The sequence below is a fragment of the Raphanus sativus genome, unplaced genomic scaffold (assembly GCF_000801105.2).
Source record: "Raphanus sativus cultivar WK10039 unplaced genomic scaffold, ASM80110v3 Scaffold3106, whole genome shotgun sequence".
NCBI classification, from domain to species: domain Eukaryota; kingdom Viridiplantae; phylum Streptophyta; class Magnoliopsida; order Brassicales; family Brassicaceae; genus Raphanus; species Raphanus sativus.
Window position 1 is genome coordinate 1 of NW_026618413.1, and position 12,319 is coordinate 12,319.

Here is a 12,319-nt window from a genome sequence, read left to right on the forward strand (position 1 = left end):
TTATTTGGTCGGTCCTGATTAGAAAGGAACCACCGCAGAAACCAAACTAACAAAGCGACTCATTCTATGGAGCTTGCAGGCAAAAGATCTATGCGATCTGGTTGGTGAAAGAGAAATGCAAGATCCCAACTTCTAATGCTCCCCTGACTATCTCATTCGCCAACTTGATCACCAAATCATAAACTTAATCTCAAGTTTTCAACCGTCCATCCAAGGTTAAGCTCTGCATTATATATGATTTGTCTCTCCAATCTTCCTGAAAAAAATCAACTCCAACAAATTTTCTTCGGAGGACTGGTAGTAATTTGAGGTTCCACTTTTAAGGTTCTCAGTTGATGTACTAGGCCCGGCCCATCTTAGCTAAAACATTTTTGGGTTTGTATATATTTTTTCTTTCATGTCCGTTCAAAAAAATATTAATAAAGCAGAAAAAGTGAGTTATGGTTTTTTTTATAGACTGAGATAACACTCTCTAACGGAAGGACTGATGTAGAATAATATCTTCTTCCCTCTTTTTGAATTTCAAAACTTTCCGAGAATATCCAAACACTCTCTCTCTCTAAACATCGATCCCACGGATCTCTCTTCTTCGTTTACTTCGTTTCACAGCCGCTCCACATCGGCGGCGTCTCCGCTTCTTTCATCTCCGCAGACCACGCCTTCCTCTACTCTACGCATCTTCGCTGAGGTACGGTTGGTTTCTATATCCGCCTCTACTTGGCTTTAAAATCTTCGATTCCCCCGATTATTCTGATATTTTCGCCAATCAGATTTAGGATCTCTACTTCTAGCTTAGTTAATTCGCGATTGTAACCTAAATCGGAACGCAAAAGATCCTTTCGAACCTTTCTGATTGAACTAGACCTAGACTCTCTCGATTTTCTTTTTGTTGCATTAAAGAAGCTAATACGTTGCTCCTTTATACGGCAGATTTTTGAAAACAATCGTGCTCAAACATGGGCGTTGAGGATTATCATGTGATAGAGCTCGTTGGTGAAGGCTCGTTCGGGAGAGTCTACAAAGGAAGACGAAAATATACTGGCCAGGTACATTGATAAATGATCTTATTCGTTCGTTTAATCTGTATTGATTGATTCGAATCTTTTTTTACTTTGATGGATTTTATTTAAATCAGACGGTGGCGATGAAGTTCATCATGAAACAAGGGAAGAGTGACAAGGATATACATAGTCTAAGACAAGAAATCGAGGTTTAGAAACTTCCACGCTTCGCATCCACGTGGTGTTCCCTAATATAACCATACTTTTTTTTAATGTGTATTTTCAGATATTGCGGAAGCTCAAGCATGAGAACATTATTGAAATGCTCGACTCTTTTGAAAACGCACGAGAGTTCTGTGTTGTCACTGAGTTTGCCCAAGTAAATCTTCTCCTCCTCCCTGTGGATTGTAGATTCTAAAAGAAACTGATTTGTGAAGCTTGTAGTCACACCTATATGATATAAATTAATCATATGATGGGCCACCTTTCACAGGGTGAGTTGTTTGAGGTTCTTGAAGATGACAAGTGCCTTCCGGAAGAGCAAGTTCAAGCAATCGCTAAGCAGCTGGTAACGCATTTTGCCAATTTGGATCATATTACTGCATTTAAGTTCCTTCTTTTGTGATTTTAATAAGACCAATGTCCAAAAATTCTCAAACCCCCAGGTGAAAGCATTGCATTACTTGCATTCGAACCGTATAATCCACCGTGACATGAAGCCACAAAACATTCTTATTGGTCCTGGGTCAGTGGTTAAGGTAATTCTAATCTTCCTTTTTCTGCTTCCAGGAATTATGCTTGAATTTCTGGGTTCTATGCTTCGCACACACAGCAGTTGTTGATATTTTGTTTCTACTCATGTTTTTATACAAGTTTCTTCTACCTCTTGAAATGATATATGACCCTTAGAACTTTCAGTCTAATGCTTGTTGAAGAAAAGTAAGTTTATTATGTAAATTTACACTACAAGAAGAGGAAACGGATAGCCTGAAATCTCATATACTTAGCTAATTACAAGTAGCAACCTAAGTAGCTTTTATTATACATTTCAATGCAGCTTGTTATATTCTTTTCTTTTATATCAATTTTCGTAGGCATACTTTTTAACTGTCTACCCTTTGACTTTTTCAGCTATGTGATTTTGGTTTCGCTCGAGCTATGTCTGCCAACACTGTAGTTTTGCGATCTATAAAAGGTTAACATCTTTATTTTCGTAAGGCCTATGGCTATGAACGAATAGATAATTCAATAAGTCGTGCCTTGTTAAATTTCCACCAATGAATTCTTACTTCAGGCACTCCATTGTACATGGCGCCGGAGCTTGTGAGAGAACAGCCATACAATCATACGGCTGACCTGTGGTCTCTTGGTGTTATATTGTAAGTGGAGAAACTCATTTTACTTGTCCCACTACCACTGCATATATTAATGTGATGATTTTGATGGCTTTTCTTTCATAGTTTTTCATTTTAGCGTTATGTACATAATACCACACTTGGGGTGGTTCTAAATAGTCTCTTGTGATACATTAGGTATGAGTTATATGTCGGTCAACCTCCCTTCTACACTAATTCTGTGTACGCTCTCATCCGTCACATTGTTAAGGTATATAAATCATTGCATATTCTTGTCCATCTTGTATGCGAAATGTTTGAGCTAACGTTTTAGTGAATCTTTAAGGATCCCGTCAAATATCCTGATGAAATGAGTTATAATTTTAAAAGCTTTTTGAAGGGATTGCTCAACAAGGTGAAGTTTCTATTGTTCCAAGCTATTTTTACCATGTATTGATATTCGTCAGACTTATCTTGGAAAGGGCTAAAACGTTTGTATATTGTACATTGCAAAACAGGTGCCCCAAAGTCGATTAACCTGGCCTGCTCTTCTTCAGCACCCCTTCGTTAAAGAATCACTAGAGGAAGCGGAAGCCAGGGTAACAATCTACTATTGATGACTTACAGTTTGCAGCTTGTGTTTTATGTACACAGAATTTTGTTGAAATTGTCCTTTTCATTCAATAAAACGATTTGTAAATTGAAAAAGATTGTTGGAATAATAGCTCACTAAGAATATTTTGGAACTCGTATTCAGGAAATGCATACAGCAGTAGTTGACCATAAGGCAACTTGGAGACAAGGAAATGGAGGGCAACAGAGAAACGGTTTGGCTAACTTCAGTCTGTGGTTATATCATCTCTTAATTATTTTTCTCCTTTATTAATTTTGTAGTGTTAATGTGACACAGAAAAATGTGAAAATGCGACCCCCGTTAAAGACGCCTCTCCTCCAGGAACTCTAGCTGACGTTCAGTCAGATATGAAGACTGCTGTCGAAGTAACTTCTCCATCTCCTGAGGACTTCCTCGGATTCCAAACCCAAGAGGATATCAAAAGTGCAGGTAATGGGAGATTTTATTTGTAAATCTCTTCATCCTACTTTTTTAATAGGATTTTACTTATAGGTTCGGCACATATTATATATAAACCCAGTTCTCTTTCATGTTTTATAGATAGTTTCAGAAACTCCACAAACATCATGATATATGTGAAAGGACTTTAATCTTCTTCCGGAATTTCTAAATTTTTTGTCTTCTTCATAATGGACGCATATACCAACATCATTCATGCCTGTGTTGTTTTTCTCGTTTCAGGTGATGCAACATTAGACAAACTGGAAAATACATCCCGCACTGCTAAAGGTGCAAAAGTTATAGGTGAAGATGATCAAGCAGTGGATGTTCTTTTGCTGTCACTGGAAAGATGTTCAAAATCCATGCAACAGTCTAAAAGGTAAAATTTGGTGTATGTGTTGTTCTTTTAACCTACCAGATCATAATAATGGGAACATAAATAGGTATTCTACGTAAAACAAAGTTTCAAATGGTCTTATGATCTTTCACTCTCTTCCAGTAATTTGTTGTAAATTTATGATATTCGCATTGTCTGCATGGGTGTGCAGGGATAAAGATGTTGCTTGCTCTGTTCAGTCCCTCAGGATCATTTCTAATTTGGTTGCAGCTCGCGCCATAGTTTCAGTTGGACTGATTGATAAAATAACATGTGCACTGCTAGATTTTACTGACGCTCTTGTTGGGATGAAATCATCCGAGTTCAACAACATAATACCAAAGGTGAATTTTCTTGAGCAAAACTTCTTCCATGTGTTTGATTAGATTTTCTACTTTATTGAACAGTCATAGATGATTTGTAACCTTCCTTGTTTCTTTATCAGAGTCTTTCAGTCACTAAAAACTTGGTAGGACATATTGAAGGCAGTAGCATACATAGTTCCTACATCAGGCACTGGACCAAATTAGTGGAAATCTTCGTACAGGTGACCTTTCTTTTGGTGCAGAGGTTCTTTTAAGAACAAACCAACTGTACTTATTTATTACTTTATGTATGTAGGTTGTCGGATGGGAAGAAGAGGGAATTGGTAGAATTTTATATGAGGCGTGTTGTTGCATCGGAACGATGTTGTCTCGAGTTGCAGAAAATTTAAAGACTTCAACTCCTGATTCTACTTCGCAACAGATTTTGGAGCATGCTAACATGTCCCGCATAGTTGATCATTTGTGTCTATGTTTGGCTTCGTCTGGATCGAGTTTAGCTTCTGGCTCTTCACAGATGTTAGCAGCAGCCTGCGAAGCTTGTAGAGCAATATGGATTCTCATAGATGCTTCAGAAACATTCTTCAAGAATGACAATGCCTACATATTTCCTCTCGATGCCTTGCAGAGCCATCGTCTCTCTCAGCTTGACCAGAGGAACTGTGAATGGGGTCCGTTATCTGAGAAACTTGTCGATACAGTGACAAGAACATATCTCCGATCAAAGCATGTGCAAATTGCTGTCAGCCATTGCCTCCACCAACGAACGGAGGCTCCATTGATTTCTGCAATCCAGGTGATTATGCGATGCTTCCCCTCCTTATTTGATTTCGTAGACTTACAAATTTTGTAGCTTGTTTCTTTTTCCCTTCTTGAAACTTAACTGGAAACTCCTGTGATGCATCAGCTTTTGTCAAGATGCTGCCTTCACAATGGACTTATGCCCAGCGTGCTTTGTGGTCTTCCCAGTTCACTGCCTATTACTACCGTAGTCAGTGGTGGAGAGGATGGTACTGTTATTTCAGAAATATTTTCTATACTATCTTATGCAACATCAGCGATCAAGGACCAACAAACCGGAGAAACAAATAACATCAAGGGCAGACTAAACAATCTGGTGTTCCATTCATGCCTTCTGTTGGCAACAGTTGCCCAATGTTTGAATGTAAGTGGGAGAAATTCTGCTTTGTTGATGCTGACAACTTCTCCAAAGAAGCATCTACATCGTCTTTCTGCCATAGCCAATCATATTGCCTCAGAGGACAAAATCGAAGCCTCCCTTCAGAATCACTCTGCATCAGCTATGCTTGCTCTTGCTTCTATCCTCTCTCTTGAAAAAGGATCTTCTGCTGAATCTTCTGTCTCTGAGATGGCAGTGCCTCTGATTCCTCGAGCTACTAAGCTGTGTTATCATCTAAGGCCGATGCCAAGTAATGAAGGTGAAGTCATATCTCCTTCTGCCAAGCCTAATCTTACGAAATGGCATGGACTTCTAGATGGATGCATTGGTTTATTAGAATCCAGATTGAAGTGGGGAGGACCTTTAACAGTTCAGCAGCTTATTGCTAGTGGTACACCATTGCTTCTTATGAATCTGTTAGCTGGCAGACTTTCAAATGCTTCGCCAGATGACATCAAGAACACTCCCAATCGAATTGGCTTGTCCCCTATGGGCGTTATATGGGCTGTTTCTTCTATTTGCCACTGTCTTTCGGGCGGCACTTTAACTTTCCGTCAAGTTCTATTGAAGACTGAAAACATGAAACTGGTTTCTTATTTAATGTCTGAGGCTCATATCAAGCTAGTAAAGAGCTGGGGAGGTCCAGGAGGAGGAAAAGATGGAGCCAGAGAGACGATAAATGTGATAATTGATCTGCTTGCCTTTCCTTTTGTTGCTCTACAAAGTCAGCCAGGTCCGTTATCTGCAACAGCTTCTGTGAATAGTGGATTCATTCTCAACGTGGGCTCTCCTGGCGTGAGAGTGTGCATCGAAGATAGAGATCTGCTAAAGGCTATAGAGGAGGATATGGATAAATACATAAAAGTCCTCGTGGAGGTTAGTTATTCGATTCTGTTTCATTGATTATATATACATTTTTGTTTGCTTCTTCATGATTCATGAGCTGAAATCACGTAATAGAGCATAAGTTTGACACACGCTTATTATGACTATGGAATGGAGGACATGCATCAATTAGTATTTTTTTTATAAATAGTAACTATGACTAGTAGTTCGGTTTCCACTTCTTCACTCAGTATTCTGTTTGCATCTTAATGCTAGTCATTATGTGAAGTGAATAAATCTCTTTTGGATTGAACTTTCAGGTGGGAGTGCCCAGTTTAATTCTTCGTTGCTTGGAACACTTGGACGTAAAAGATTTAGTAAGGCCTGTTGCTTTTCTTGCCAAAATGGTGGGCCGTCCACGTCTTGCGGTAGAGCTGGTTAGCAAAGGTCTGTTGGATCCTAACAGAATGAAAAAATTACTCAACAATTCAAGTCCAAGAGAAGTCATACTTGATGTTCTGATGATCATATCTGATCTATCGAGGATGGATAAGGTAATGTTTATAAATTCATGAAACCGAAATAAACACATATGCATTCTAGTATTTGCTTAGACACAACACATAGGATAGTTAAATTACAAAACGCTGCTATCTAACTTGTTGGTATTGTCAACAACCCTGTAGGCTTTCTACAAATACGTCGGTGAGGCTTCCGTTTTGCAGCCTCTAAAGGAGTTTCTGACTCATCCGGATCCAAATATACGCGCAAAAGCTTGTAGCGCTCTTGGTAACATGTGCAGACACAATGAATATTTCTATAGTTCTCTCGTAAGTAAACTACACTTTGAGCCTTAATGTTTTAATAACAGAGTGTTCCTTCTTACATTGTCTTGCGTGTTTATTATCTTGTAGGCGGAACATCAAATCATCGGTCTCCTCATTGATCGATGCGCTGATCCTGACAAACGAACACAGAAATTCGCTTGCTTTGCTGTAAACTCATATCTAATAAACTAACAAACATTTCATATAATATGTTGATCAAATTTTTGAAAGAGGTCCTTTCATTTTTTATTTTTGTAGATTGGGAACGCTGCTTACCATAGTGACAAGCTATACGAAGAACTAAGACGATCTATAACGCAGCTAGCAAACGTTTTGACCTCAGCCGAAGAAGACAAGACGAAAGCGAACGCTGCTGGTGCATTGAGCAACCTTGTCAGAAACTCCAACAAGCTTTGTGAAGATATAGTCTCCAAAGGAGCTTTACAGGTTTAAGTATCTACTACATCCGTGTCAAATCAATCACGAATTTAAATGATTTCGTCTCCATCTTGACGTTATTTCATTTTAAGTTCAAGGAGATTTTTGTGTTCATATAGTCTCTCTCCTCAGGCAAGAAACTGATGTCTAATTTTGCGTATGTTGTGGGGGTTTCGTGATGCAGACGTTACTGAAGTTGGTCGCGGACTGCTCGGCCACTGCCCTGAACCCAAGCAAGAAAGAGACAGCAACCGAGTCACCGCTGAAGATAGCACTCTTCTCGCTGGCTAAAATGTGTTCGAACCACCAGATTTGCAGACAGTTCGTGAAGTCATCGGAGTTGTTCCCGGTCATCGCGAGGCTTAAACATTCCCCTGAGACTAATATCGCTCACTATGCTTCAGTTATTGTTGCCAAAGTTGGTGGTGGTGGTTCTTAAGAAGAAACGAGACGTCCCTGTAAATCCATTATGTCACATCACTGTTTCACTACTTTGCAGTATTGTTATTACGTTTGAAATCGATGAAAAATGCGCAAACGATCGTAAACCAAGATCGCATCAACTAAGAACGATCCAAAAGATATTAAGTTAAGATTATAAATATTAAATTACAAACATTTGAAGTAGAACAATCGACGGATAGTTGGATTGGGTTTGACCATGAACCATGTATATAATCGAATTGGGTCTAATAAGTGGTTTGATCATGAACCAAACACGTAGTTGGATTGTATTTCACAGTTATTAAACGGGAAATCGGCCAGAAAAACACTGAACTTTGCAGGAATTGCCAAAACAAACCTGGACATATTGGCTAGCCAAAAAAACATTGAACTTGCTTTGACTTTTTCGGTTTATTAAGGACGTTACGATTGACTTTCCAGATTAGCACACCGTTAACCGGGTTAACAGATAATTAAGATGACGTTAATTTTGGGTGTTAAATCATACGACGTCGTTTTGTCTCTTTGTCTGATTAAAAAAAAAATTAAAAATATGTGCTTCCATCGGGTATCGAACCTGTGTACTCAAGTTAAATTGAACGGGTTTTTACCACTGAGCTAGTGGACTTTACAATAGATTGACAAACATCATTCTTTATATTGGCTTTAATCCTAGTTAAATGAATCAAAAAGAAACGACGTCCTTTTCTCCTCATAAACCCTAAATTCCCAAATCATAAAATCGATTCTCCATTGACGAACAGAGCTCGATTCTCTTCCATTTCTTCCTTAAGAAGCTCGATTCTCTTCCATTTCTTCGAGTGTCACACGATGAGTTCGGGTTGTGAGGATTCGTCGGTGAATACGATGGGTATTCGTGGTATCCCAGAGCAATGCGGATGTGGTCGAAGAACTGAGATTTACACATCAAAAACGAAGGAAAATCCAGGAAGAACTTTCTTTAGATGCCCAACGTTTCGAAATGTAAGTGTTTAATTGTTTGTGTTTCTGTAACCTTGTTGTGTTCTGAAATGTAAAGCTTCAATGTTTAGGTAGTGAGAAATTGTCTGACAATAGATTGTGTTCATGATTTGTGTCCAGGATCACTTGTACAAATGGGTAGATGAAGCTGTCTACGAAGAGGTTCACGATGCATTGCCTAAAGTTGATTGCTTTGCATCGGATTTGAGGAAGCTAAAAATGGAGATCGACAACCTCAAAAATGTGGAGGAACAGCTGAAAGAAGATGTCAAGAAGGCTAGCAATGAAGTTAAGAAGCTGAATGTGATCATCAAAGTGGGTTTTCTAGTGGCATCAGTTTCATGTATTGTGTTCATCATGAGAAAATAAGCACTAGGAATGGGTTGTCTTTGAAATGAGTTGTCTTTGAATATGTCTTGTGTTTGATTTGTGTGTTTGTGTAATTCTAATGGTTTCAAGACTCTTTATGTTATGGTTAATGTAAGACTTGTTTACTTCTTGATCATCAACACAGCAAAACAGAACAAAATAAGTAAAAGAAAAAGATAACATCACACAACCATCATCATTGTTTAAGAAAACAGCAAAGAGAGAGACAATATCACACAACCATCATCATTGTTTAAGAAAACAGCTAAACAAAAGAAAAAGAAGTACATCATCCATCATACAACAAAACATAAATCCGAGAGAGACAACATCACACAACAAACAAAAGAGTAGTTCTAAGAGAACCATCTTCCCCACGCTCCAGTCTGTGATGCTTGGGTAGATTGAAGAACTTCCCATCGTGATGCTTCAGTTTGTGAGGAGTGAGCTTGGGAAGCTTGTGATGAGTGAGGTTGTGAGGATTGAGCTTGGGAGGTTTGAGCTTGTGACTCTTCAAAATGTAGTCCCTGTATCATCCCAAATGAATTGTCAATAACCTCAAAAAATCTCAGAAACATTACCAATAGCTACAAAACTAAGAACCTTACCTGATATTTCCTTGGTCTGCCTCTTGGTTTCTTAGGTGAGCTCGGGACAAAAGCCTTCCGACATGTATTCTTGTAGTGCCCTTCTTCTTTGCAATTAGAGCATGTCATTATCCTGTTCGCACGGCTCAGCTTGGTAGTAGACACTGTCTCATTGGTTCCCTTCTTTCGATCATGGTTTTTAGGCCTACCAGGCTTGCCATTTCGATTAGGTGGTGGAATCACACCTAATCTATTGGTCTGAGGCCACTCTATCATCCCATTTAAAGGACTGATCCCATAACTGTAGGTTTCACGCCACTGGTTTGTTGTGTAGCAAGGAGCAACAAACTCAGAAAGCTTCCTTTTCGCACCAAGGATGACCTTAGCAGCATGGATGCATGGAATACCATTCATTTGCCAGCTTCGACATGCACAAGTCTCCCTCTCCAAACTCACAACATACGTCTGCTCTTGGTCCTCCACCTCAGTCTCTGGCCCAATTGCCCAACGCAGTGTACACTCTTTAGACTTCTCCTCAACCCTGGCTAACTCTTTCTGTGTCTTCTCCGTGAACCTAGTCTTCCTGGCCGTAGCCATCTTAGACCTTAAGTAGTTCCTAGTCATACATTGGCGCCTTATCTCCTCTAACATGTCGAGCAGAGGCTTCTTCCTAGCCTCCCTGATGGTCTTGTTGAAGGACTCACACAAGTTGTTCAGATTATCATTGCAGTTGGAGCCTATCTTGAAGAAAGCTCTAGACCAAGTCTCTGGCTTTGTCTTAACCAGAGATGCATGTGCGCCTGGATCATATCTCTTAAGCTCATCCATGTTGTAGTTGAACATACCAGGAGTGTAGCACCTTGCAATGTACCAGAAGAACTTCTGTAACCTTAGATCTTTTCCACCTTTCCTCCAGTTCTCGTAAATATGGCGACAACACTGCCTATGCTCAGCTTCTGGAAGGAGGTTATGAACTGCCTTCACTAGTCCCTACAGAAACACAAGAATCACAAAAAGGAATCAGAAAATATAAGAATCACAAGAATCACAAAAATATAAGAATCACAAGAATCACAAAAAGAATCAGAAACTCGTTTACCTTTTGTTTGTCAGACATTACAACAAAGCCTTTCCCAAGTTCCAATCCCAAATCCATGGCCAAATGCTGCACAAACCAATCCCAGTTTGTATCATTTTCTATCTCCACTACAGCCCAAGCAATAGGGACAATCCTATTGTCTCCATCTCTTCCAACCGCAGCCAACAACTGTCCCTTGATGTCCCACTTCAGAAAAGCTCCGTCTAAGCCAATAACTGGCCTACAAGTCTTCTTCCATGATTCCTTTTGTGCTTGGAAACACATGTAGAGCCTGTAGAACCTCTGCTTGCTTCCAACTGTGGCTCCTGGTATGGTCTCAATGTCCATGGTGGATCCAGGATTGCTCCTGAAGATCTCTGCTTGGTAATCCCAGATTTTATCAAAATGCTCCTCATGGGTCTTCCTCCTTTCTCTCATCAATTTCGTCTTGGCCTTAATGCATGAGTTTTCTTTGACTTCCATCTTATACTCCCTCAAGATCTCCGCCTGTATCTCCTTTGCTGTGATCTTCGGATTCAGCCTTAACCGCTCAGCAAATAAACTTGCAATTGCTGACCTCTTAAGTATCCTTGAGTGCCCTGTCTTCTCACACCTATGGTCATTGACGTATGTCTTTACCATCAATTTCTGCTTCCTCCTATCATAAGAACAGTACACCATCCAAGGACATGGAGACTCATCGTCTCTCATCTCAGCAGCACATTTTGCACCCATCTTCAAGCTACTGGATCGGTAGAATTTGATGTTGTATCTGGTTTTGAGGGTATACCTGAGACAAGTATGTTTGAAGTCCTCAGCATCTGAAAATACTTTGCCAAGCAAAAGTAGTTCCTCTGGATCAGTGTCTGCTCTGTAAGCTTCCGCAGGTATCATCTCCTCTTCATTCTCATCATCTGAAGACATCGGATCAGGGATTTTATCTTCATCCCAAGCATAATCATCCCCTTCGTCTTCATCAACCTCACAGTCATCATTTCTTGCTTCCTCACCAAAATGAAGACCCAAATCTCCGCAGTTTCCTTCTTCGATGCCAGCAAAACCATCATCTTCTTCTACATCAAGCCTACCATCTTCTAATGCTAACATACCATCTTCTAATGCTAGCGTACCATCATCACCTATATCTCCAAATTCCTCTTCTTCACTTCGAGGATTCAGCTCTTTTGTCTCTTTCTGTGGACATTCTTCTCTATCATCAACATCATCAACATCATCATCTTTTGTCTTCGAGTTTCGAGTTGACCCACCAGTAACCTTCTGCTTCTTCATTTGTCTAGGAGAAGGAGTAGAACCACCATATGGTGTCCCACGCCTTGTAACCTTCTCCGGAGATGCCACAGGCGACCCATATGGTGTCCCACGCCTCGTAACCTTCTCTGGAGATGCCACCATCGTCTTCGCTTCAACTCTTTTACTCTTCCTCGATCTCCCCGGCGATGACTGACTCACAGAGGCACCGC

At 39.9% G+C, this 12,319-nt stretch overlaps 3 protein-coding genes across 3 annotated transcripts; 2 read left to right on the forward strand and 1 right to left on the reverse strand.

The window, feature by feature from the left end:
* Positions 1–457: 457 nt before the first annotated feature.
* On the forward strand, positions 458–7,927 carry LOC130506316 (serine/threonine-protein kinase TIO-like). Its single transcript, XM_057000956.1, has 23 exons — positions 458–688; positions 931–1,046; positions 1,136–1,210; positions 1,288–1,380; positions 1,495–1,569; positions 1,667–1,759; positions 2,133–2,196; positions 2,296–2,380; positions 2,534–2,606; positions 2,682–2,750; positions 2,854–2,934; positions 3,093–3,162; positions 3,246–3,398; positions 3,651–3,789; positions 3,959–4,130; positions 4,232–4,333; positions 4,408–4,905; positions 5,017–6,165; positions 6,435–6,668; positions 6,801–6,944; positions 7,029–7,109; positions 7,200–7,388; positions 7,564–7,927. The coding sequence occupies exons 2-23, from the start codon at positions 957–959 to the stop codon at positions 7,816–7,818; spliced, it is 3,984 nt and encodes a 1,327-aa protein (XP_056856936.1). The 5' UTR covers positions 458–688; positions 931–956; the 3' UTR covers positions 7,819–7,927.
* A 701-nt stretch (positions 7,928–8,628) lies between these two features.
* Positions 8,629–9,298, forward strand: LOC130506317 (uncharacterized protein At1g43920, Chloroplastic-like). The gene is made up of 2 exons (XM_057000957.1): positions 8,629–8,807; positions 8,925–9,298. The coding sequence occupies exons 1-2, from the start codon at positions 8,655–8,657 to the stop codon at positions 9,171–9,173; spliced, it is 402 nt and encodes a 133-aa protein (XP_056856937.1). The 5' UTR covers positions 8,629–8,654; the 3' UTR covers positions 9,174–9,298.
* Positions 9,299–9,504: 206 nt separating this feature from the next.
* Positions 9,505–12,251, reverse strand: LOC130506318 (uncharacterized). Its single transcript, XM_057000958.1, has 3 exons — positions 10,860–12,251; positions 9,777–10,750; positions 9,505–9,700 (listed from the first exon to the last, which is right to left on the reverse strand). Exons 1-3 carry the CDS (start codon positions 12,249–12,251, stop codon positions 9,505–9,507), a joined length of 2,562 nt encoding a protein of 853 aa, XP_056856938.1.
* Between the last annotated feature and the right edge of the window lie 68 nt (positions 12,252–12,319).

Excerpts from the sequence above, each read along its gene's own strand:
- LOC130506316 (XM_057000956.1), top strand. The coding sequence starts at position 957 with ATGGGCGTTGAGGATTATCATGTGATAGAGCTCGTTGGTGAAGGCTCG. Across the intron at positions 1,381-1,494 it reads TTGTCACTGAGTTTGCCCAA|GGTGAGTTGTTTGAGGTTCT; the intron begins GTAAATCTTCTC and ends CACCTTTCACAG. Across the intron at positions 6,945-7,028 it reads AATATTTCTATAGTTCTCTC|GCGGAACATCAAATCATCGG; the intron begins GTAAGTAAACTA and ends ATTATCTTGTAG.
- LOC130506317 (XM_057000957.1), top strand. The coding sequence starts at position 8,655 with ATGAGTTCGGGTTGTGAGGATTCGTCGGTGAATACGATGGGTATTCGT. Across the intron at positions 8,808-8,924 it reads GATGCCCAACGTTTCGAAAT|GATCACTTGTACAAATGGGT; the intron begins GTAAGTGTTTAA and ends ATTTGTGTCCAG.
- LOC130506318 (XM_057000958.1), bottom strand. The coding sequence starts at position 12,251 with ATGGTGGCATCTCCAGAGAAGGTTACGAGGCGTGGGACACCATATGGG. Across the intron at positions 10,751-10,859 it reads TAATGTCTGACAAACAAAAG|GGACTAGTGAAGGCAGTTCA; the intron begins GTAAACGAGTTT and ends GTGTTTCTGTAG. Across the intron at positions 9,701-9,776 it reads CCAAGGAAATATCAGGTAAG|GGACTACATTTTGAAGAGTC; the intron begins GTTCTTAGTTTT and ends GGGATGATACAG.